This window comes from Melospiza melodia, chromosome 11 (genome assembly GCF_035770615.1).
Source record: "Melospiza melodia melodia isolate bMelMel2 chromosome 11, bMelMel2.pri, whole genome shotgun sequence".
In the NCBI taxonomy this organism is placed as follows: Eukaryota; Metazoa; Chordata; class Aves; order Passeriformes; family Passerellidae; genus Melospiza; species Melospiza melodia.
The window spans coordinates 21,818,597-21,843,581 of record NC_086204.1 but is presented as its reverse complement, the minus strand read 5'-3'; the positions used below and the strand labels follow the sequence as shown (position 1 = coordinate 21,843,581).

General features: G+C 52.4%; 1 protein-coding gene across 8 annotated transcripts in view; it reads right to left on the bottom strand.

Moving 5' to 3' along the window:
- RNF220 (ring finger protein 220) overlaps positions 1 to 24,985 on the bottom strand; it is a 216,099-nt gene that overhangs the window by 102,858 nt on the left and 88,256 nt on the right. For 6 of the 8 annotated variants that reach the window (XM_063165965.1, XM_063165969.1, XM_063165962.1 and 3 more), the window contains exon 3: positions 23,144 to 23,218. The exons of the other annotated variants lie outside the window; for them this stretch is intronic. In XM_063165965.1, coding sequence (XP_063022035.1) covers positions 23,144 to 23,218 — 75 coding nt within the window. The remainder of the gene's footprint in view (positions 1 to 23,143; positions 23,219 to 24,985) is intronic. 8 annotated transcript variants of the gene reach the window in all.

Here is a 24,985-nt window from a genome sequence, read left to right as displayed (position 1 = left end):
GTGGAGGGGACCCTCCAAGGTCATGCAGCACCCTGAGATCTTCCTCCCATGTGCCTGGGCTGACCCCTCAGAGCACCTCAGCACCTGGAGCAGGAGCCTGGCACTTCCAGGGTCCTTCATCCAGCTTGATCGGGTGGAGAAATCACCACATTTGCCAGCAAACATCCAGGCACACTGGGCTGCACAGATTTCTTCCTTGGGATTAGGCGGGATGCAGACACCAGACTGTCCTCAAATCTCATCCTTTCCTGAGTGCTCCCTGGTTGACCTGCATCCTCTTCCTTTCCCTGCGGCCTCCTCTTCCCCTCGTTCTGTCCCTCCCTCTGTAGACAGTGCTGGTTCTTTAACGACCCTGATCATACAACTATTTTCTGGCCACACATAAACGCTTTCATTCCCCCCCTCCTCACCCCTGACTGCCATCACCGTATTAAAAAGCAACCCGCTGCTGGGAATACATTAGTGACTTGCAGCAGATCCTTCTTTGCAAGGATAATTACAAAAAATAGAGGGACAATAACTATTAATATTTTATTGCAGTATTTAATGAGCTAAAGCAAATCATCTTGCACTCCACTGGAACGACATGCTTTGTCATTCTTACGTTCCCTCCATCATTTTCTCTGGCTCCCCATCTGAGAAGCCCTCCCTGCTTTCAAGTCCTCCCCACTCAATTTATATTTCCTCTAAGATGCTTTCCTCCAACTTGAAAAAGGACCTTGCTACTTTCTGGGGCTGGTGAGCTCTCCCTGCCAGCACATCCACTTGTACCCAATGAGTCCAGGGAAAGAGCAACCCCTTTATCTAAGCAGAGTAAAGCTGCCCTTTCATCTCAGGTGTTTATTGTCTCCATTTCACACGCAAGGAAACCATTTCCAGAGGTTAAAGAATGAGTTTTAAAGGCACTTTGGGACTCCGTGGGACTTGTGTCCTTGCCCTTGCCAGCCCTGCATGGTGTAGGTCACCCACAGCTCAAGAGGGAGTCGGTGACTCACACTCAGTGGGCTGAGACTGCAAAGCTGTGGAGAGATGGTGGAGCCCTGACCCCAGAGCATGAGACAGGCTTGCTCCCACACAGCAAACCCACTGCCCCACTGCCACACCATCGAGGAGGCTGGGGACATGCTTAGGAAGGCTCAGGGAGGCTAATCCCTCAGCATGGCTGCAATTTGGGCTACCCTCCCCAGGAGCAGAGGATTTGAGGAGTGCTCTGCAAGGCTGCCAGGGTGGCCCTGGGCACCTGCACCTCTGCACACCACAGGAGTCCCTGCATTTCCCTCCAATGGGCACAGGCCCATGGTAGATACTCACTGGGCTTCCCTGGGGAAAACACCAATATGTCAATGTCTGCTTTTGTATTTCCCTAAATTTTGTTATTCCTGATTTTTGATCCATTCTGGTAGGAGAGAAAAACCGTGCAAGCAGTTCTATAGGCTCCAAATATTAGTTCTATATAAGACAGTATTTCTCTACTTTATGTATATAAATATATGTATATAGTTCTATTGTTCCAATATAGAGTTTTTCTCTCTTGCTCTCTGAGTCTATTTACTGGTCCTATAGGCTCCTATATGTAAGTCCCAGTGATCTGCATCCAAGAAAGCATTTAAACACTTCCTAATGCTCAAATATCTCCCCCTTTTTACTGCACGTTCGTTACTTTTGAAATCCACATCTCTCCTTTGAGCTGCCCTGGCCTTCCAGGTAATGTCCATTTGTGTCCCAGCCACCTCCTGGTCCTTCCTGTCTGCAGCTAACGTGAGCATGCAGGGGCAGGGCCCAGAAATACACAGCCAGCACCTTGTCCAGGCTGGCAACAACCCTGGGAAGAGCATTAGCACAAAGCTCTGTCATCTTCTCAGTGTCATTTCCTCCTGCTGTGCTGGCCAGGCACCAGCAGCGGGTTTAACCCTCGGCAACAGAAAGATGCCTGAGGGAAAGGCAGTATTCCCCTGGAGGAGCACAAAGCCAAACCAGGACACTCATGCATTTATTTGTGTCCCCTAATAGATAATGTTACCATGTGCTTAACGCCTTGTCACACACAAGCCAAAGTCAATCAGGCTTCACCAACACGAGCAGCCCTTAAAGGGTGTCCAACCCAAACAGATCTGAAACAAGACAGTTTCATTCTAAAAAGACTTAGCAAGGTAAAATTAAAGTAGGAGTTGTTATTGGCACAATGACCTTTACTCATGGAAGTGTGTGAGTAACGGAATATCTTTCCCTGAAAAATGCTAAAAATATGTTATGGATACACATACATATATGTGTATAACCATAAATGTAATGCTTCCTCAAAACCACTCAGAATGTGCATCCCTGTCCAAGAGGAGCAAAACACAGGAACCAGCAGCATTGCAGGCAAAGATAAGGGGGGAGTTTTTTGAGTGTCTCACTGACTGAAAATCCAAGGCTAGGTGCTCAGCTGGGATCATTCTGACACTGACTTCTATCAGCTGAACCAAGAATTTCAGGATGATGGGACCATAGTAACATGTGCTCCAGCTGGTCATTGCAGCCCATAGGTAACAAAATAGTGAGAAGGTTAAAAATTCTTTACCTGACCTTCAGTTGCAGATTGCTGGGCTAACGGGACAGGGGACACAAGGAGCAGTTCCCTGTCCTCCACAAATAAATAATTATCCCCCAGCCTCCGTGAGCAGAGCAGAGATTTAATGTGCTGACAGCCTGCATTTTTTACCTTTAGTCAATACAAGAAAGGCCCCAAGACTATGATTCCCAACATCTGGATTCCATCAATATGTGATCTGTCATGATGTATCGGCATCCCTCCCTCTCTCCAGATTGAGCAATGCGGCTGGTTTTATTAATACGTCAAATACATTATCCGTGTAATACACTTGTCTGCCTCTGCCCTCCCGCTGCTCCCACACTGCAGATTTGAATGTATGATGAATCAGTTTGCATTACACGTCTGTACGTCATAATTTGTCAGGATTAATAGAACTGTGTGCGTGGGCTGGGGGAGCGGGAGGGAGCGCGTCGCGTGTGTTTAGCGCAGAGATGTCTGTATCACTTATTTATCTCTGCTCAGGCCGCTAGTTTCCCGGAAAACAGCGAGCACAGCACATCTGGGAATCGCTGAGCAACCCCTGTGCTCTCACAGGCACAGTCCTGCCTGCTGGTCAGGCTGCAGAGCTGTGGGAAAAGGGGTGTGGGGTATTTTGGGTGCCTCTGACACACTGGCATTTCCAGGGCCCCATGCATGTGGGTTGAATCCCCACGTGATATGTCAGGCACCAGCCACACAGAGAGACACAAGGAAGGTGACACAAAGGCTCTCAGTCTTCCTCCTGGCTCTGACAGACCATTGTTACATGACCTGAAGCCTGTGCTTTGCATTTATCTCAGCCCTCAGTGATGATTCCCTGTGTGCCTTGCAGAAAGTAATTTATTTTCACTTTGCAAGTGACTTTCGGTCTCACTTATGGCAAAGAGTTGGGAGCCATGTGTAGCTGATGAGCAGCACCAGAGCCAGAGGCAGCTGGTGCAAGTGACATTCTCCCTAAGACCCAGTGAAACTTGGCCAGAAAACAGGTCAGGGCTCAGAAGGAGCTGCTGGTGCCACTGCCCTTTGCATAAAGTTCATTTCTTTGTAGCTTTGCAGCTGGACTTTAGTTTTTCTCTGTAAACCACCAATATAAGCCATAAACATTATTTACAGTATATTACATAGGATTTAGTGGGACCCATAAGGACCTGAGAACACAACTCCCCATGCTGTTGGCCCCAAGGGTGACCCAGCAAGACCAGTGAGAGTGGCCTGCAGCGGGCACATGCCTTCTCTGCCACATGGCCTGGCTGATGCAGAGCTGCTGCTGATGGCCCTTGGAGCCCAGGGAATGCTCACCACAGTGCCTGACACCCTGTCAGAGCATCCTGTTTGTGTCTCTCAGTTTGCTCCTGGTGAGCTCACGTGTCCACCCAGGACAGCCCAGCAGGGCGTGGAGCTCCTGGCTCATGGCCAGACAGCCCCGTCAGGGCAGCTTTGCTCCGTCTCACTAGCACTGCCTCAAACCTTGTTTCAGAGTGTGAACCCCACAACAGAATACCTCAAATCCTACTTCCACATCAGGGAAAGGAAATAGGAATGACAACCAAGATCTGCCCCTAACCAGGGTCCCACAGAGGCCTGGCTGCCCCAGATTAGTGATGCTGTACCATACCTTGCAAGGAGTTTTGCAGGTGATGCTCTTGGCCAGGCCCCCTGCCCTGATGAAAGGGTTTAGGTTGGGCCTCTCAGCCAAAGCACATTAGGACCTTTAGTCAGGAAACTAAAAAACACCCCTGATTTGCCCCTTTTGCTTCTCCAGAAGGGCCATGGGATGATCTGGTTGAGTAAACTCTTCCACCTCCAAAACCCACACCCTGCTGCAAGCCCCAAACCCACCCCCTCTGGTGGTTCCTTCAGGAGTTCCCAACCTGCTCTTCTGTGTGGAAGCACAAGCCATGTCCCCAGGGGTCCCAAAGGATGCCCAGGGGTTCCTCTGCCGGGGCCACCACGAGCCCATCCACGCAGGGGCTGGTGCCACCTCCCTCTGCTCAGGGGACACCACGGTTCCATCCCCTCCCCGTGGTCACCACGTGTCCGAGCCCTGTCCCCCTGCTCCCAGGGCTGCTTCCCAAGCCCGGCTGGAGGATGTGACGTCAGGGTCCCCGAACAGGCAGCCCTCACCTCGCTTTAATAACAGCTCCCAGAAACAATTGTACATTTACAGCCCAGCGAGCGAGCTTGGCACGCTGAGCCCGCTCCCCTTCCAAGGCTTAATTTGATTTTGACATATTGGCTCGAGATTAAAGGGCTCTCATAAAAAAAGGGGAAAAAAAAGAAGAAAAAACAACACCAAAAACTCCAAACACACACATACATACACACATGCACCCGGCCCCCCCACAGCCCCCTTTTCAGGGCTCGGGCAAAAGTGCTAACATTGTAATATTTTAAGTAGAGAAAATCCAAGTGTGCTTTACCCCCCGCTGGCTCTTATGCTGGGCTTATAAAAATTAAGTGGAAACCTACACAGCTGTAGGCTATAAATCCTTTGTCGCTAGCACAGCAGCCAGGCCTGGTACCTGCCTCCAAAAAAAAAAAAAAAAAAAAAGGAGAGAAAATAAATGCAAACTCCACGAAGTGAGCAGCCAAAAAAGATGCATAGGGCTGGTGGAGCTGGGCAAGTGCAGGAGCAGCTGTTGGGGCTCTGGGGACATCCCCATGGCCAGGGGGCTGCAGGAGGAAGTGAGGAAGAGAGGAAAGCGCCAGAGCATCAGGGAGAGCACAGCAAAGCAGTAAGAGCCCTCTCGGCTGAAGATCAATTAGCATCAATTACTGACTTCATTTAATTGTCGTAGAAGATGAATTTGTCATTTTTAGTCCGGAATTAATGGGAGACCTTCAACTTTCCCTTGGCAGCCCCATCAGGTCACTGAGTATTTTCTTCCTCCTTTTGCACAGAGGAGAAATGTGGCAGCAGGGAGAAGAACTGAGAGCTCCAGTGTCACCCAGATACCCGTCCCATCAATCCTTGCCCATCCCCATCCATCCCCTTGCGTTCCCATCCACTGCCATCCCAAGCATGGAGCCACGCATGGCAGCTGACTGGTACAAGCAGCTCAGATGGTTCTGGTGCCCTCACCAGCTCTTGTGCCATGCCCAGCAGCACTTTTGCCACCACCTTTCTTGTTTTCTCTTTTTATTTGGGCACCTTCCACTTTTTTTCCTCTTTCCCGCTTTCCGCCAGAAATTAATTTTGCAGCCGAGGGCTGCAAAGTGTTTACATTTTCCCCAGCAAACAGGCGACAGTAAACAATGAATGCTCGCAGATGAAATTGAATTTATAACTGCATTATGGGGCCAGATAACGCCCTAAAATAATACAACGATAAGGAAATTCGATTTGATTGCCACCACGAATCAGCTTGGGCCCATCTGCAGCCAGGGCCTTCCATAATAATTTCAAATTGGGTTTGTAAACCTTATTTGTCCTTAAATATTTCTGTCATTTTTCATTGCCAGAGACAGGTCCTTGGGCGCGAGGCGGCGGATTGGTCCCGCCGGAGCCGCGGCGGGTGCCGGCAGAGCCGGGCGGGTGCCCAGCGTGCCGGGCGGGCGCCGGGGCTGGCGCTGACAGCCGCTCATCCTATCCATCACCGTGTCGACAGCCAGGGAGGAATCTCAGCCAGAAATTGAGTTTGCCTCACAGGGGACAACTGAACAAATTAATAGACCATTAGCCAAGCAGTGACCTGAGAAATGAGGGTGCTCAGGCTCCCCACAGGTTTGGCAGGGAGAAAGGGGAGAGGCAGTGGCAGCCCTGGTTTTGTCCCAGGGGGACAGTCCCAGTGCCCTGGGATGGGAGATGCGGGTGGGCAGCCGGCCCGGCTCATTTGCAGCCCAGCACTGGTTCACTCAGAAACAGCTGCACTGGTGTGCAGAGGCATTTCCAGAATGATGCAGGATTCCGATGGGGGGAGATGTCAAGACGGGCTGCAAGGATGACCCACAGTAATACAGAGGGACAGCCAGGTACAGTAAAGTGAAAGGTAGGGAGAGAGTGACTAAAAGTCCTCTAATTTCTGAGAATGTCCCCCAGAAAATCACTGTACAGAAGTGCTGCATGAAATGGTGCCACATGCACAAACAGCTCCCAGCCCCCGGGTTCAGGGGCACAAGACACCCCCATCCCCAGTGGGTGACAGGCCCACGGTTCCTGCCAGGCAGGCACTGGGGTCAGCATTCATCCCTGCCAGTGCCAGCCCTCCTGACACAACAGAAGATGCTGATTTGGGAAAGCCCTGGGCAGCCCCTGTATCCCAGTCCCCAGCTGGGGCTGTGGGACCTTGCAGAGCACTGATCCCAGGAGGACACGATCCTCCTGCCTCCAAACACCACCAGGTGCCCAGTGCAGCATCTCTCCTCTGCACCCTCCCTCCAGCTTGCCTTTATCATCACCATTCATTATCCAAATGACTATATTTATTAAGTCCCCTGCCAAGGCATTACAGAGTGGTCTGTAACAGAGATTAAAAGCGGAATAAAACACCAACATGATCTCTTGTCTAGTAAACAAAACGATAAACAGCCTCAGCACCGGCTATCAGAAACACACCAGCCATGGGAGGGATGCCAAATTCATTGCTGCCACAACAGGCACAGACCAGTGCCTCTGCTCTCAGAGGTGGGGTCACACCTGCACCAGGGCTTCTGCTTGGCCAGCTGCTCCCTGCACTGGGACCCAGCTGGAGGGGTAAAATCTCCACCCACCCTGCACCACCCCTCATCAGCTGGGATGCTGAGCCCCACGGAATGTCCTGCCCTTCCTCTGCCCCTCCAGCTTGTAGGGCAGAGACAGCTCAGGAATGTTCCTCTGTCAGTACTAACAGCCTGAACCAGGCTGGGTGGGTGACTGTCCCCAGGCCTGCCAGCCCCATGTCCCCCAGGTATGGCAGTCCAGGGCAGCAGGCAGATGGACTCCCACAATCCCAGTGGCATTTGCCAGCAGCTGGGACAGCGGTGGGATCCAGCAAAGAGCCACAGCTCCTTGTTCCTGGCCACTCATGTCTGCAGAGCACAGCATCAGCCCCTGCAGCACGAGGCTGCTTGGTTCTTATTTTCCAAGGTTTTATCTAAAGTCTGTGGAACAAGGTGCTTTATGAGGAGGCAGCAGGCTTCCTTTGTCTCTGCTGGAGATAATCAGGTGCAGATAGGATATATATTCTGTAAAAACATACACTCACTTCCACTCACCGGTTACCTTTTTCTGAGAGCTGTAAGGGTTTCAATTACCGGATCCTGGATTTAGTGCCCAGGGCTTTTTGGTGTGCGTTAGATTTATTAGAAGGTTTAGTACCAGCGCAGGATTCACGCATTTACTCCCAGGAGCCCAGCTTCCGTTCACAGACCCTAAATCATGAGCTGAGATGGGCTATTGTCACTTAGGACATTAGCATGGTTAACGTACGTGGGGATGATTAATAGCAATACACATGCAGCCTCCCTGTCCTCCCCAAACGCTGCTCTGCCACCTCTGCTGGGTTTTTGTAGTTGTTGTTTGGGTGTGATGGTGTTTAGGTTTTTTGGGGGGGTATTTTGGGTTTGTTTGGTTTTTTGTTTGGGTTTTTTTTGTTGGGTTTTTTTTTGTTTGTTTGTTTGGGTTTATTTTGTTTTTTGTTAAGATGAAATACTGAAGGCACTCAGGGCCAAAGGTGTTTCTGCCAAGGGAGAGCCATAGGAAGCTCGTGCCTTCCCAGGGCAAGGGGAGGATGCACAGTAGCAAGAAGGGAGAAGGGAGCTGGAAGAAGGGGCAGAATGCAGGTTAGCAAAACCTGTGGGGAAAAAAAATATTCTAAGAGTAAACCCAGCCTTCCCTGCCAGGACCTATCCAGCACCCCTTGTTCCCCAAAGGGTACCTGAGGCCAAATCTGTCACTGAAGGAAAGAGAAGAGCAGAGAGCAGTCAAATAAGCTGAATAAGAGAGCAGAGAGCTCTCTTTATTAATAAGCAGAGAGCAGCTGAATAATCCAGCCCCTCTGATCCAAGCAGATCTCCCCTGAAAAATCCCATGGGATATCTCACCTGTTTGCCTCATCCTCACATCTGCAGGAGCACATTCACATGTTACAGTCCTCACTATTGCCCCAGATTATTGACAACAAGGCCAAAACTCATCACACCAGTGGCACCCCAGCATTTCAGGGTTAGAGCAGCCTCTGCACTGTAGGTACCTGAGGCTTGAGGTGAATCCTCAGCCCTGCCGCACTCCAGAGGAGACACAACCACACTCCTAACAAGCAAGATCCTGATGGCTTTTGTCCTTTTTCCAATACTGTGCTACTCACATTCCTTCTTTTTTAATTAAAGCAGCCCCAGCTGATTTTACAAGCTTGCCACTGATTCTCTCCCAGTCTCTGTGTCTCTCATATGCTTGAGTGCTAGTATTAATTATTAGAGCCAATTTACTGTTTATACTCTGATGTTTTAACTAATTACCACTAATGGCAGACACCAGTGGGCAATCAACTTCATTTAGTTCCCAGTGCAAACCACTCATTACCATCTGAGAGGGAACGAGGGATAAATAAAGACCGAGCTGCATGGGTGAGTGCCTGGCGATGAGCTGCAGCCCTGGGGAAGTCCCTGCTGCCCAGGGCAGGCCTTTGGCAGGGCTCTGGGGAAGGGTTTGAATCTCCAGCGTGTGTGGGTGGGCAGCAGGGGAATGTTGCTGTGCAGAAGGGCCCTGCAGGAGTTGTGAAGATCTCTGGTTCCTCACTCCGTGTGCTCAGTCCTGCCTTGGCACCAGGCAGAGGCTGTGAGTTACCAGAGAGCAATGTGCCTTTTTCCTTGCATGGTGAATAGCTTCTTTTCCCTTCTAGGATTCACCCCTGGGGGAATGCAGCCCCTGCTCGTGTTCCTGGCCTGGTGTGATGCCAGATGGAGCCAGGCTTCCCGAGTCCCAGGTGCCTCTGGTGTTAATCCTGCCGAGAGAGGAATGGTGGGTGATGTGAAGCCAAGATGAGCTGGGGCTCAGAGGTCCCTGAGCTGAGCTTCCTCCTGTCTGGAGCTGTGCTAATGAAGGTCACTCATGGAGATAATTCAGCTGTTTCTGTGTGTAGTGATATTGTCAACACTGATCCTTAACACATCCCTTAGCCTAGCTTGTGTCTCTGTGTGTTTACTCTGCCAGGAAAGACCCTGAGGCAGATTTTACTCCCCTGCACCTCACAACCACTGCCAAGAATCTGGGATGTTAAAAGCACACCCCCTTCAGGTGGCACAGCTCTCCTGGCTGTGTTCCTCCATGTTTTAGCCCAAGAAACAAACACGTGCTGTAGAGAGGGGCCTGCAAGGAGGGATGATGGAGTAAGATGGCTCCACCAGAGCTGGGCTGGCTCTGAGTATTTAGGAATAAACTTTTGTGGGCACAACTCAGAGCAGAATACAAGAGACAGAGCTCCTGTGTGTCTTCCATGTGGCTGAGAAACACCTCTAGAAAAAGTGATGTCCAGATTTATTTGTCTCTTACTCCAAGACCTGTCAGCCCTGATCTGGGACAAACCTCCAGCCAACTGTACTTGTGCTTCTGGGGATCTGGACTCCTTCAGCCCTTGAACGTGAACCTTTCCAGGGGCCAGAGATCTCTAATGACCTGCCAGATGATCTCATTACCAGTAGTGGGAGTCCTGCCCTAACAAAAGGGACCATGGTGTTTTCAGAGTTCACATTTCATCAACTTTAGCATACTGCAGTGCCACAACAACTCAGCTGGGAAGCCCAAAACAGGGACACAAACCAGAGGGACAGGGCTGGGCATGACCCCTCCAATGGGGTCTTCAATCTTTCTCTCTCTCCCTTTCACATTTTCTCTCATTCTTTCATTCCCTGATTTGCTCTGTTGAAATCTTGATTTTGAAAGGGAGATGGGGGATGCTGGACACCTGCTCCACAGTGGTGGGGACGTGGTTGCCTGTCTTGCAAGGAGAGGGGGTTATAACTATGCACACATCTGAAATGTAATTGCTGTCAGCTCTCTCCATTCTTGCAGCACGAGGCCTTTAATCTCTCCCACCAGACCCATCGGCCCTGATATTGCAGCTCCAGAAAGGCTGGTTTTATGTACTTTAACCCTGCGACCTTTACAAATCCCATCATTCCAATCAATACGTCTCATTAGCGTTAGGTAAATGTATGGGATGGATGGGGAGCTGTGCTGGCAGGATCCTGCAAAGGGTGGGGTGGAAAGGGCTCCTGCCTGCCTGCTCTCAGGGGGCAGCACAGCCCCACCACGCTCCCCGAGATCCTGGGGCATCCTCCTTCTCCCCACAAGCATCCTTGCTCCCAAATATCCTCCCCACAGATGCACACCTTGGTGCAGCCAGAGATGGGGGCCAGCTAATGTGGAGCATGGAACAAAGTGCCTGCAAAAGCAACTGCAGAGTCAAGAGCCCAAGCTGTTAACTGGACCAAGCTGTTGGAGTCATTTTTTTCCCCCTCCTTGGGAAGCAGACATATGTTTTACAGCTTTCCCCTGTGTTGACTAAATGAAAACATACGGGCCCCATGGCAGGTGATGGGAAAACAGCATGGGGTGTGTGCAGGGCTGCCTGCCATCCCTGCCTGTCAAGGATGGCAGCCACTGTGGATGTCAGGGTAAAGCCACGGAGTGGGGTGAGGAAGGGAAATCTTTGACACTTCCCATGAAAATGAAGGGCTTAATTAATCCATGGAGAAGTATGAGTTTACACCTCACCAGTGCAGGAATGCTCACTGTGCCAGGTGGGATTGACCCACAGATTCATGGGACATCAGTCCATCAAGGATTCTTCAGTAAAAGGATGGGGACAATCCGGCCTTTTGGAAGGTCGGAGGCCAGATATTGTTGCATTTTGGTTTTTTTTCTGAGAAGAGGTCTCCCTTCCCCATGGATCAGTGCCTCAGCCTGCAGGGCTGTAAATGCTATTACTGCCCATAAAGCCACCCAGCCCTCCTCCCAAACCTGCTCAAACATTTGACTCAAGTGACCCCCTGGCACCCACAGATCCCATAGGAGCAGCTGGCTTGCGGGCTGCTATTACTGCAGCATGCCCATGGTGGGGACAGCCTGCCCTGCTGTCTGTGCTTCCTTGCTCCTTGTGCTGCCACCAAAGTGTGGGGTGGCTTCCCAGGAGGCCACAGATTGAGTGGTCTCCACACCTTGGCACTGCCAGCTTGCCTGTGACATCTGCCTTGCAGATCCACCCTGTGTCCCAGAGCCTGAACTGAGCTATCCCGTGCTCAAACTAATTCATACCCAGGAAATCCAGCTCCCCAAAAGGGAAGAAAATTACTCTAAGGTTTTCTCCTCCCAGCGGGGCAGCTGGGATGCCTGAGGAGGTGAGGGCATGTTCCTTGTCCTGGGATCCCTGAGGAGGTGAGGGTGTGCTCCTTGTCCTCCCAAGGCAGGGCAGGCTTTTTCAGCAGCATCTGGAGCTGGGTTTGGTTTCTGAGCTCTGCTATCCCCATCTGCAGAGCCAGCACGTTACTGCAACAGCGTTCAGCCCCACCAGCCCCGGGCTCGCCTCAGCAGGAAATGCATCCTGGTGAATACAGCACACAAAATATTTGTGTATATCTATTTCTGCAAGAACCTACAAAAGCAAGGGCTTGAAAACTACAGGCCAGCTCTGTTTTTCCACATTAGTGAGGTTTAAAGATTTTTCCATGAAGTTTAGGAGCTGGGCCAAATACAGCTCTTGCTGGAGAGTGGGGCAGCCAAATTTTCTAGTGGGGATACCTAGAGCTGGATATGTGATGTTCCCATGTATGCAGGTGCTTTGGAGATGTGGCTCATGTGCTCCCCCTTCCCAGCACTGGTGCCTGCTCTCCTCCTCTCCCTGCTGCTCTGTTTTGCTGAGCCTTTTCAGCAAGACCTCAAACTTGTTGACAAGCACTAAACTTCTGTGTGGCATGAAAACCATTTAAGCACTAAGCTCCCCTTGGCTTTAGCGAGATGACTCTGAGGATCTCAGCACAGGCCCTGTCAGGAGGCAGAGGGAAGGAGAAATGAATAAATCCTCTGGTGGGACCAATTTCTCTCGACGTGACACTGCTCCTGCTGGAATTAAATGGGCAAGTCCTGAAGTGTCTCTTAGGAGTGGTGGGCCATTTCTGTGACCACCAAACAGCCATGAAACTTGCATGTGGTCCATGATAGGAAGAACTAGTCCATTGCTCAGAGTTGTCCTCTCCAGCAGAAAAATTGCTGGGCCCAACAAAGCCCCTGCTGTGCAGAGGTGCCCCTCTGCCATGCACTGGGGCACCTCACCCTGGCTAAGAGCTCCCAACAGCAGGGCACCCATGGTCAGCGGGCTCATGGGATCTTTCAAGAAGGGTTTTTTTGACACCAGTACTGTGGAACCAGCAGAAAAACCTCCCTCAGCAAGCCTTTTGGAACAGTGTTGCCTTCCTCAGTGCTGAGGTCCCTGCCTGGCCATCCCCACCTGGCAGCAGGGCATCCCACACAGCCCCTGCAAAGGGGAACAGGGTGGCAGGTGGAAAGCTAACACATCCCCAGCTGCATAGTTGTTGGAGGAGGACAGAGATGCAGCCTTGCTTCTGTTTAACCTTCTGGGGCTTGTCTGCCAGAGCAAAGCTTAGCAGGAGCAGAGAGATTGTAGATAGACAAGGGGATTGGTGGGGCTGGAGATGCAGGGACTGCAGCAGCCTTAGATTTTATCTGCACCTCTGCAAGGCTTGACAACCTTGGAATCCCAATCAACAGTTGTTCATAAATGCAGGGAGGAAGCGTGAGGGGTTAAAGGCGGAACATCAGCAGGGCACCAGGGGAGCCTCTTACAGATGAGGGTACTCGGTGCTGCTGTCACTATATAGTCTTATACCACCTGGAGCATACAAGCTTAGCAGCTCCCTTTCCCTTAGCCATTGCTTATGGACAGCACTGGGAGCAGAGGGAATTCCCAAAGGCCAGGAAATCCCTGCCAGATCCCTGTCAGCTCCAGTGGCTCCTGGGAACCTGCATTCCTGTGCTACACCCCTAAAGGGATGGGGCTGAGCCCGGCTCAGGGGAAGGTGGGAAGAGGCTGGAGGAAGCTGCAGACATGGGAGCATGAAATTGTCAGTTCTTCCTTTCACTCTTGGTCTCTCCTGGCAATATTCAGCCCCCAGGACTACTCTGTGTGCCCCTTACCACCATGCATAGTTTGGATGTGCTGGACCCATTCCTTCACTGTGTTTCATCTGCGTCACCACGAGCTCTTCTTCTTTGGAAGGAGCTGGAGAAAGAAGCTGGGGCAGGTCTAAGGCCAGGAAAAAAAGCTGGTTTAGAGTGTCACTGGAGAGCAAGCAGGAACTCAAAGCCTTGGGACCTCATTCCAGAGCCACAATTGCTCCCTCCTGTGCCCTGTCTCCTCCTCACCTCTGGTCTGCAAAAACCTGACTTTTACTCAGCCCAGCATTTCAGTCCCAGCCATTACAATGACAAGGGTGATAAGAGATTCTTATCACAGTGCTCAGAATCGATTTGAAGCTGAGCTCCTTTCCTGCACTCCTCCTTCTCTTCACATCTGCTGGAGCAGCAGTCGGCGCTGCACAGGGACTCAGCAGCTGGGTTTGCTGGAGAGCAAAGGTGACAGTTCAGGGTTCAGATCCCTGCAGAGATACATCCCTCAGCCTAGCAGCTCCAGCTAGCACACATCCCTCAGCTGGAGACAGAGCGTGGGAGTGGAGCCAGGACGCCTGGGCTCCTTCCTGACACACATCTGGGGGAGACCTGCTCAGTGTCCCCAGCCTGCAGGAGGGACAATGCAGCTCCACATCCCTGGAGGACATTGTGAGCCTCTGTCCAAGGGGATCTGAGTGAAAGGTATGGCCTCCCAACTGAGGCAGGAGCTTTTTCTCTTCCTTATGCTTGGGTGAAAGGAAGGTGAAGATCCTGCTGCCCCCACCAGAGAGACAGAGCATCCTGCAGTCCTGAGTCTCAAGCCTGGGGCTCAGTGCATGCTGTTTCACTCCAGCCTTCCAAAGAGCTCTTCCTTTCTACAGCTTAGTGTGGCCTGCCTTTGTTGGGATCTCCTCCTGATCCTATTCACACACCCATGCCTGAGGGGGACATATCCTGCCCTCCTGTGAGTGGAAAGGACACCTGCAAAAGTGAAGCAGGACCTCAGCCACTGGTGGGGAAACTGAGATAGGGTGGGCTGTGGGTTTGCACAGCCACACAGCACAGCTGCTGAGGGAACTGAGATGTCCTGGAACGGGGCTGCTGAGGGCACCAAGACAACCTGGTCTGGACTCACATGAGAAGCCTCAGTTGCTTTTGAAACCTTGTAGTCCCAGCAGCTCTGGTCATGCAGATGTTGCAAATCCTCAATTTCCTCCCAGAACCATCTCTGGGAAGGGCAAAAGAACAAGGCAGCAGCAGGGGAAGCATCTGAACAATCAGGGCTTGTGTGGAGATGAAGAAAGGCCCTTCTTGTTGGCGGGTGCAGTTGGGGCGAGGCCGGGGGCATCGCAGGGTGGCACCCCAGGTACTCCAGCTGTGCCAACTCCAGCCCAACAGAGAGGGGGCTGTTGTGGGCCCGGCACAGGGTGTCACCGCCTGCCTTGCTTAGCAGGGATGCTCTCTCTTTGTGCCTGCTGGTTTCTGCTCTGCTGACCCGCTCTGCTCCATCAGCTGGCACCATCCATCACCTCTGGCAGCTGCGTCAATTCCAGGGCTCCGCAATGCCATTCCCCAGGGGAAAAAGCACATTTTTTTAAGGGAAAGGAGGAGTATTTTCTCTCCTGGCATGCTGCAAGGCTCCCTTCCTCTCCTCCTCAGAGACATCTAATGCCCAGTCCAGCCCAGGGACAGGGGCACAGCATGTGACTGCATTCTTCATTCTGCCCACTGGAAAGCAGGGCCAGAAGGGCTGCAGTGCCTGCAGTGATCTTGGGGCTGATGTGCACTGGCAGGAGCTGGGAGAAATCATTTTGGCAGTGGCCCAGCCCTTCAAACAGTGCCTTATCAGGACTGGCTGCAACAGCAGCACTCAGGGAAGGTGTTGATGGTGGTGGTTACGAGCCAGGGTGCCAGGGCAGCTGCAGCGGGGTCAGCTGCAGGATCTGGTATGAGAATGGACCAGGGTGTATTCCCACCTCTGTCCCTGAAAGCCCTTCTCCAGGAGGTGGCGAGTTTAGAGCATATGCTGGCAGCAATGCCCCATGACTGAGTGCTCACCAAAGGCTACATTGCTGGAGGGTACCTACAGCTGAGTGGTGGGAAAAAATAAGACAACCTTCATCCCTTCCTCCCTGCTTCCCTGGGCCAGGGTCAGCCCTGCAGTGCTGGATGTTGCCCCAACTCTCCCCAGCCTCAACTCACTGTCCTGAGGTCCAGATGTGGGACAGGACCCGACCATTTTATCAGGGCTCTCTGTCTCAGCAGTCCCACCTCAGCAGCAGAAACATATGCCTCTTCAATCAATACTCAGCTCTTAATAGTCCTGACAATTCACAAGAAAACAGGGGCATTAAATGTTAATTATATCTATTTGGATTCAAAAAAATTTATTACTGGAGTTAATTACAGCCGGAGTCATAAAAAGGTGCAGAGCAAGAGGCGCTCCTGTTCTGTGGGGTGAGCAGGACTGAACAGCCCCGGCCACCCCAAACTGTTGCTGGGCAAGGATGGAGGGATGTCCCTCGCCATGCCCACCACGTGGCAGCAGGACACTGCTCCTGGACAGGGACTGCCATGGGAAGGGGCTGTGTGGGGCTGAGCTGGGGTGTGCAGAGCCAGAGGCAGAGTCTCGGGGCGCAGAGCAGGTACTTGCTTAGCTGTTGTGCTGTTGGGACCCGGCCTGCCCCAGCCTGTGGGCTTCTAATTTACTGCTTTCCTTTTACCGTAAAACTGAAAGGGGAAGGTGCACCCTTTAATCACTGCCTCCGGGGCCCCGCCTGAAACCACACAGAGACCAAGCGAAGGCTAGGAGTTAATGCTCCTTCCGACACCTTTTTATGATTCACGGGCCTGACCTTGAGCCATAAACCGCTCAACCTCCCCGCCACACTGCCAGTATTTACAGCCTGCAGGGGCCATTGCACGCAGGCACCGATGCAGATCCGCGGCCGGCCGCGCACGCCGTGCAGGTACACGCCTGGGGATGCAGCAGGGATGCACAGGCTGGGGTGGCAGCATGTCCAACATGGCCACGTGGATGGGCAGCCAGGGATGGACCCTAGCACGGCACTGGGGATGGAGATGCACCCAGTGCACCCACTGATCAGTGCTTACGCACACCTGTGTGTGCACAGGTAAATGCACCAGGATGCCCTCAGCGGGCAGCCCCTGCAGACACACATCAGAGCATGTTTCACACAGGGAGCTGGGCACCCACATACCCCTGTCTGGGCACTGGACACTGGGCCATGGTGGGGGCTTTCTGCTTGTTGCAGCAGGGCAAGGGCACAAGCACTGTGGATGGGACTCCACAGGAAAAGGCCAGGATGAGCTGGCACACCACAACCCCCACAGTGTGGAGGGTGTCCCCACTCCCCAGCAGCAGGAACATCTGCTGCCTCCAGAACCCCCAGTGGCACTCCAGAGGTAGGTCCTGGCATCAGGATTTGGCCCACTGCATCCCACCAGCCCCAGGTCTTGCTCCAGAGGTGAGACCTAGAAAAGCCTACGCTGGGCCGAACTGGAGCAGAGTGAGGTCTACGGGTTAAAGCAAAGGGGTTCAGGTCAGCTCTGAGTGGGTTCAGGTCAGCACACTCCTTGCTTTATGCCTCAGTTTCCCCACCACTGCAGCAGGAAAAATAATCCTGATCTATCATGTTTGCATGGAGGTGGGAGGCCGAGCTTGTTAATGTTTGCGAAGTGGGTTTGGCTCCTGTGATAGAGCAAGGCAGAAATGTGAAGGTCATTATTATTAGTGGGACTAAAGCAGCTGAACCCAGAGCAAGGGGTACAGGGGAACACAGCACTTGTGCCAAAGCAGTAACAAATCCCACACATGTGTAAGCTCAAAACAGGGATGAAAGCTATGATTATGGCTCATTTTAGAAACACTGAAGAAGAACCAGAGAGCTGCCAGAGCACTCTCTAATACTTCTGCAAAAAAAAAAAAAAAAAAACAAAACGAAAAAATACCCTCCATGAAAGCAAACAGGACTAAGATAGGCTGTTCCAGGAGACACCCAGAGCCTGTCAGTGCTCACTCAGTATATGCCCAACAAGGCCACAGGCCCATAGGCATCACTTGCCAACTTGCCAACACAGCTCACCTGGTCCTCACAAGGATCAGAACCCTCTCCTGTGCCCCCACTGGGGCATCATGGCACTGGACAACTTATCCAATACAAGTCTCCATATTTTTTTTGCTTTCCCAAGTTTACAGGTTGTCTAATTTTTTTGCTTTCCTCCTTGCAAAACAAAAGAGGGAAAAAACACCCTTATCTCAGAAAGCAGAGTTCAGGAAAAAGCTACTGGTCTTTTGGACTTGGTGAGTCCCCATTGGTAGCCTTGCTTGTCACAGAGAATTTATCAGCCAAACACAGTGCTGGTATAATGTGCTATATAACTTGTGAATAAACAAACTTCAGCATGATAAATGCCCTGCTTTGAAGCCATAAAGTTATTAGCTGGTGGCTGTTAGCTACTGCTTAGCGTGGGACATGCTCCTTCCGTTAACCCCTGGATGCCTGCCTGTGCTCAGAGCCCCAGGGAGATCTCTGGAGGGCACCTCCACACAGCAGGAAAGCATGGAGGGATCTGATGGGCAGGGATGCTTCTGCTGGCGTCTGTGCACATTGTACTTGATGCAAAGGCTGAGAGAGGGAAATGCTTGCTGGGAATGGGGCGCTGAATGCTGGCAGCTCCTTGCTGTCCTATTTGAGCGCTTTGGCAGCTCCTCTCCTTCCCTCTGCCCCTCAAGAGGCACATGCAGAGGGGAGCAGGGCTGGGGCAGTTAGGCTGTACTCACAGCTCAGACCTTCTGGGTGTGCACCCATTGCAGAGATGGGCTAAGAGGGGGTTGGAGCAAATCAGCACCCACCAGTCCCAGGTCACCTCCTTTAGGTGAAGAGCTGCTGAGGACTCTAAGGTAAAAGCCCAAAATTTTTCTGGCAGCAGCCAGGCAGCACGCTCCAGTGAGGTGTTTAGAGTTCCCTCTGCTGCCTGCAGTGCATGGCTGCTTGCAGCTCCTGCTGAGCTCAGCCTTGCTGGAGGCTGGGAGGGGCTGGGGAAGCAGGGCCAGCACTGCTGGAGATGGGTGATCAGCACCACAGGGCCAGCAGTGCCAGGCTCCTGCCAGCACCACACCTGTGGCACCCTCCCCTGCACAGAGCCAGGCTGTGACACCCACCAAGGACCTCTGGTCCCTCAGGCCAACTCCTGCTCTCGTCCCACTGGACCAAGGCAGGGAGCTGGGCACACTAAGGATGGCAGCAGATCTCCAACACTCACCCCAGGGCATGGACAGATTTATGGAGCAGTCTGGCAACTTTGGACACACAGCCTGGAGCCCTGGAGCTGCAGAGGGAGATGCTGGTGCCCAGGTACCAGCTATCCCCCACTTGCTATCCCTTTCCCAGTAAAAGCACTCCTGCAAGGCAGCAGGAGGTATTTCAGCAGGGCCAGCTGAGGGGCAGCAGGACTCAGGGCTGCCTCAGAGCCTGCTCCTCATTTGAAGTCCTGTGTTGAAGAAACTTGTAATTAGAGTCCTGAGTATTAATTAATCTCAATGACCCTCCTCTCATTCTCCTTCCACTGCTCCCACAGCTCAGGAGGTCAGCCTGGATTATTAACACAGGCAAGCAGAGGATGGCAAGCTCCTGGGTGGGTTGGGAGACCTTGGGCCACGTTCCTGAGCTCAGAGCAGCCAAAGGCACCATGTCCCTGCCCAACAGCCTGACTTCCCTTTCCTGTCTCCCCTCTCTCTTTGCTGAGTTTGATTGGGGTCATCTCACTTGGGCACAGTCAGCACTTTGGGGATGGCATTCAATGAGCTGAGACATCCCAGAAGGAGCAGAGCTGCTTCTGTGCTAACTGTGTCTGCACAGTCCTCTGCAGAGTGGCTGAGAGCAGCCTCCTGCATCCCAGAGCCTTGGATGAGCCTTGCTGGAGACAACTTATCCTGGGAGATCTCCCAGCATGATGGAGAGCAGAGCAGTAATCACAACCTAAAACATTACTGAAAAGTCTTCAAGCATCCCATCTCTGCTCATCCAGGTCTTGCTTGGGTCTTTAAGAGCCTCAGCATTATAAAGGCATTGCTGGAGCACGGAGAGGACATGGACACCCTTTGTACAACATGGCCCTTCCATCCCAGGGCTGTCCATGCTGCCTGGGGCATGGACATGGCCCCTGGGGTGGCCAGACTCCCTGGAAAGATGCTGGCACAACACAAGGGCAGATACACTACAAAGAGCAAGGAAACGAGATATTAAATAAATCCAAACTTTTCTGACTCCCTTGTAACCACCAACTGCTTCCCTCATCTGATTTTTTCCTCTTTTCTGCTGCAGCAATAAAAAGGGGAAAATCAACATCCAAATGATCTTGTTTATGGCGACTAAATAAGCTGCATGTGCTTAATCCGTTAGAGTTTAATGAATTTACGACTTGCTCTGGAATTTGACAAGGGCTGTAAAAGAGTAATTAACATTTATCAGTGTGTTTTTTACACACACCCCACCCTCCTCCCGCCTCCCTTCCCTCCTCCTGCCGCCTGTCGCAAAGCAGCACCGGGTATCGGGGGGAATATAAAAGTGATCAATTAATTCTTAATAATCTCAGGGAAAGATTGTAGAGTCACAGTATGAACTCAGGGAGTGTCAATAAACATGCCAAAGGTTGGTCCCCCCCTTCCTGGCGCTGCTGCACAGGAATGTGGGCAGCCAGGGAGGGGATGGGGCTGCAGGGGCGGCGCTTTGGTGGGCCAGCCCTGCACCCCTTTCCTCCTCTGTCACATTCCACTGCCCTCCAGATCAGCTTTCTGCCACCGACACAGTGGCCTCAGCGACAGGATGAAAGTGAGCAGGGTGACAAGTGGGGTCCCATCTAACTCAGCAGTGGTGGTGATTTGGAAACACAACCCCAGTTGCTAACTATGCCAGTCAATAGCTCTGTCCTAACAGACGTGAACCTGTTGGGAGGGACCCCAAAGTCCCCACCCTGGCCACAGGGCAGCTGAACATCTGCCTAGATGTAGAGTTGCCCCACTGTCACCCTTCTGTCACTCAGGACAGGCGGCTGCTGCTGTTTCAGCTGTGCTAGACATGAGGGTATGTCCCCGCTGGCCCGAGACAAGCAAGGGGGTCACACCTTGCTTCTGCCCAGCCCTCCCAGCTGCTGTGGAGCAGGGAGGTAAGCACGGATGCAATCTGGGGGCTCAAGGGGACAAGCCCAGGTTTCCCCCCTCAGTCCCAGGGTAGGCTGAACATGATCTCAGTGTCCAGGAGATTGCTGTGCTGGGAGCCCAGTGTGCTCTGCCACCTCTTTTGGCAGCCCTGGAAAGCAAAGCCAGAAAGAGCCACAGCCATCACCTTCCTGGTAGGTAAGACAGACATTTCCCCTGCTTCTGTGACTGCAGCATCCTGCCCCCAGCAGCAGCCTTTGCTGCATGTGTGTGACCAGGGCGTGGGGAAGCTGCATGACTGGACATCCATCGGGGAAGAGAAGGGTCAGAGCTCCTGGGGGTCACCAGGCTCCATGGAGGAGACACAGAAACATCTGGGCTTGGGGCAGAGGGTCCTGGAGACCCACAAACAAAAGCTCGAGATGATAAATCCTCAGAGGTTTGAGACTGTCCGGGGATCTGCTCTGGACAGAAACAAATTCTCCCCGTCGAACATAATAGCCCAGAAATAAGCAATGAGATAGGGATGGAGAGAGCTGGATTCAGGGAATCTGGAAAATCTCTGCCCAACACCACACAGACACTGGTGGGGATGGGAGGTGGAGGCAGCAATATCCTCCCAGCAGGCTGAGATCCCTGTGCCAGGTACACACCTGCCAGCTGGACGAGGGAAACTTGGGATTTCTTGAGAAGTGGGAGTTGTTCAAGCCAGCCTGAGGCAGCTGAGTGCAGGAGAGGCAGGAAAGAGAAAGGGAAAGTAACAGGATGACCTTGATTTATGTCACCTTGACTGGTTTGAATCCAGCAGGCTGGCCTGGGCTGTGGGGCTGGGCAGGGAGCAGGGCTGGTGGGGAGTGGGGCTGAGCCCTCACGCAGGGCAAGGGAGTGAGCGAGGGGCTGCAGCAGAGTCACTCTGCCTGGCCAAAGCATCAGAGAGCAGCTTCTGAGTGAGAGTCTCCAGCCTTGGGCAGGCTTGCAGTACCAGGGGCTGCACAGAAGTGGCACAGATGCACCTGGGAGGGAGAAATGGAGGCACGGGGAGGGGGGTTCAGGCAACCAGGACTGGTCCCAGCACACCAACATCTCCTCGGCTCACTAGAGAGCAGGTCTAGGTCTCCACTGCATGAGTGGCGTAGCCAACATCCACAGCTAAGGCTGCCAAAATCACTCAGGAAACACTCGGGAATCACTCAGGAAACAGCACCAGTTGCTCTTGCAGTGCTCTGCATTGCTGTCCAGGCTGCACCACAGACCCCCTGCATCACCTCTGGATCTCCCCTCTGCTGTGTGGGGCAGTGAGGGGGCAGAGGGGCCCTGCACTCCCCTGCCTGGGCTGGCTCAGATGCCCCAGTGTCAGCCTGTCTAAACAGCACCTCCTCCTGCAGAGACCTTGTGCTGGGGGTGGGCAGCTCAGCATCTCTGGGGTTTGTCACGGTGCTCCTGGAGCTACCAAACAGCAGCTTGGAACACACATCCCAAAGGGTCGGGCCAACCAGACCCACCATCATCCAGCTGCTGGAAAGGCAGCCCCCGGGGCTGAGGTGGCATTGGGCAAGCCCTCCCTGGCCACTGCCACACTGCCTCACACCAGGCACACGAATTCATCTCTGTGCAAGGCTGGAATCCCCCACCTTACCCAGGTGCAAAGGCAGTGCAACTCAGAGAAGGAGCCAGGCTGTAATGGTGATGCTTGGCCAATGTTTGCTGCTTTGCAGAGGCACCTAATGGATGAGAGACAGCCTGGCCATGCCCCAGCCTTGCTCCAGTGAGGTGCTGCTGACTGTTGTAACAAAGAGCATTTATCCAGCTGCATCCCCAGTTTCTCCTGCTTTCCATTTCCCTTTTCTGTCCCTCAGGTGTGACAATTTTAATACCCATCAATAATAAGGTGAATGGTAACTGTAAAAGAATGTGCAGCCCCATGTTGACTTTTCTCCACCTGAAAAGTCACACTTCAGGTGATGAAAGAGCTGGAAGGAGTTAACAGGGGACCCCCACCCAGGTCCTCTAAATGCCCTGCCCCAGGTTTTAAGCCCATAAGCACTGGTGTTAAAGACGATTTTAAGCCATGATTATAAGAAATCTATTGATCCTTTTGACTCTATAATGACAGAGTAACCATTTTAATAAAACACCTATTAATCATGCATTAACCCTTCTTAGCTATTTATACACTAAATACCAAATAACAAGGATGTTCAAATTTCTGGAAGGCTTTTTGGAGGGGGAGGGAGAGGAGATTTCTTTAGATAACAACAACAAGAAGAAGAAAATAATGCAAACTTACAGAGGGGGAGAGTTAAAATCATACGATGAGTGGCAGTTGCAGACGCCTGGGGCCCTCTTTGGTTGTCGCTTCTATCTGGCAATCAATTGACAAGAAATTGAGATTATGAAACATTGTGCCTACGATCAAAGGAGGTGGGCATACTTCCCCCATCTGAGGCCAAATCTCCACTCCCCCAGGGGAACTAATATCAGGGAATACCAGTAATTTGGCTTTCAGCAGGTATGAGACAATGCTGACACCAGTTTCCGTGTGAATGTGTCCACCAGCCCCATGGGTCTTTGTGGCAAACTTGGAGCAAGGTTGCAACACCCTAAAGGTGGATCCTACTGGAATATCTAAGATGCCAAGGATTTTTTGTGAGAGACTTCATCTGGAGCAACAGAGTAAAAAGAATGGGAAATGAGGGAAGCAAGCACTCCACCAGCTCAGGCCAGTTGGGAATGGGCACGGGTTGTTCACCCCCTCTCCTTGCCCTTCCCCGAAACCCTCAGCATCAGCGTGGAATGGTTCAGCTTGCAGACCTGGACTGGCACAGCCCTGGGGCCTCTTGTGGAAGAGCAGGAGAGGGGGCAGGCAGGGCTTCCTTCTGCCCCAACCGTTGCAGCCTCAGAAACCACAAAGTCCCCGGGTGCATTAGGAAGCGCCTGGAGGCCGGAGCTTCCTGCAGGTGCCCCACGCTCATGAATCACACCTTGTCAGGCTGGGGTGCCCAACGGCTGGGTGGCTGCAGTCCTGCCCTGGGACGCACCTGCCTCCCCGCCACGCCAGCCCTGCCAGGCAAGGGTTAAGCAGGCATTAATCACACTGTTTGAGAGACATTTCAAAGCCTCTTCCAAATATTATAAAAAATGTCTTTAATCATCTAATAGCATGAACTCCTCTGATGATGGATGGAAAGAAGTCGCCTCTCTCCTCCTGATCCTAACAGATGAGGCTGAAGAGCTGCTGCTCTGGGGGGGGGGAAAGTTGGGGAGGGGGTTTGGGGAAGAGAAGGACATTTCTCAACCTCCCACCAGAGCAGTTATAAATATGAGGTCATACAGCAAGAGATGATAACACATTAAGGGCTCTTGAGATATTAGTCTGTCAGCCTCGTTAGACACAGCCTATTTGGGGCTGACTGCGTAATTAGAGGCTGGGGTACCCATAACTCATTGGTGTTTATATGGTAGGAAGGGGCTTCAGTCACCATCACCCTCAGCACTCTGAGAAGCCATCTTCATCAAGCATTAAACCCTGCTGCAAATAGAATCCTTCTGCCCCCAGTAAAAACTGCTCCTGCTTCCCTCCTCCTGCCCTTCCCACTAAGCCTGGAGCCCATTGTATGCTCAGTGCACCCACCCTCACCTCTCCCCTCCCTTCTAGCTGGGGAACAGGGTTACAGCTTGGCCAAGGTGCCCCAAGGTAGTTATTGAACAGATGGAAAAGTCCTGGGTCCCAGTTCCCTTCCCATGGAACAGCCCATGGGGAGCAGTCCATGCTTGGCTCTGCATGGGACTGCATCCCCCAAGAACCCCTAGACAACCTCCACAGCAAGTCTGACCTGCACCCTCCCACCCCCCAGGGAATAGCTCCAGGCTGGGCTGGAAACAGCTTGGACAAAATGGGTCCTGGGAAAGACTGAGCAGAAATAAGTCCAAAGAAAGGCAAAAACATGCAAAAACACCAGGAGAGCTTGTCACTCCTGCCCTGCTGTGAGCATCCCCATGCTTGGTGGGGAAGCTGGTGAGGAGCTGGGCTTTCCATGTGTTCTCCAGTTTCTCTTCTCAGTTCTGCCTAGGTGGCAGTGAGCACTGACACGCACAGGCACTTCCCAGCCAACCCAGCCAAAAATTTGGA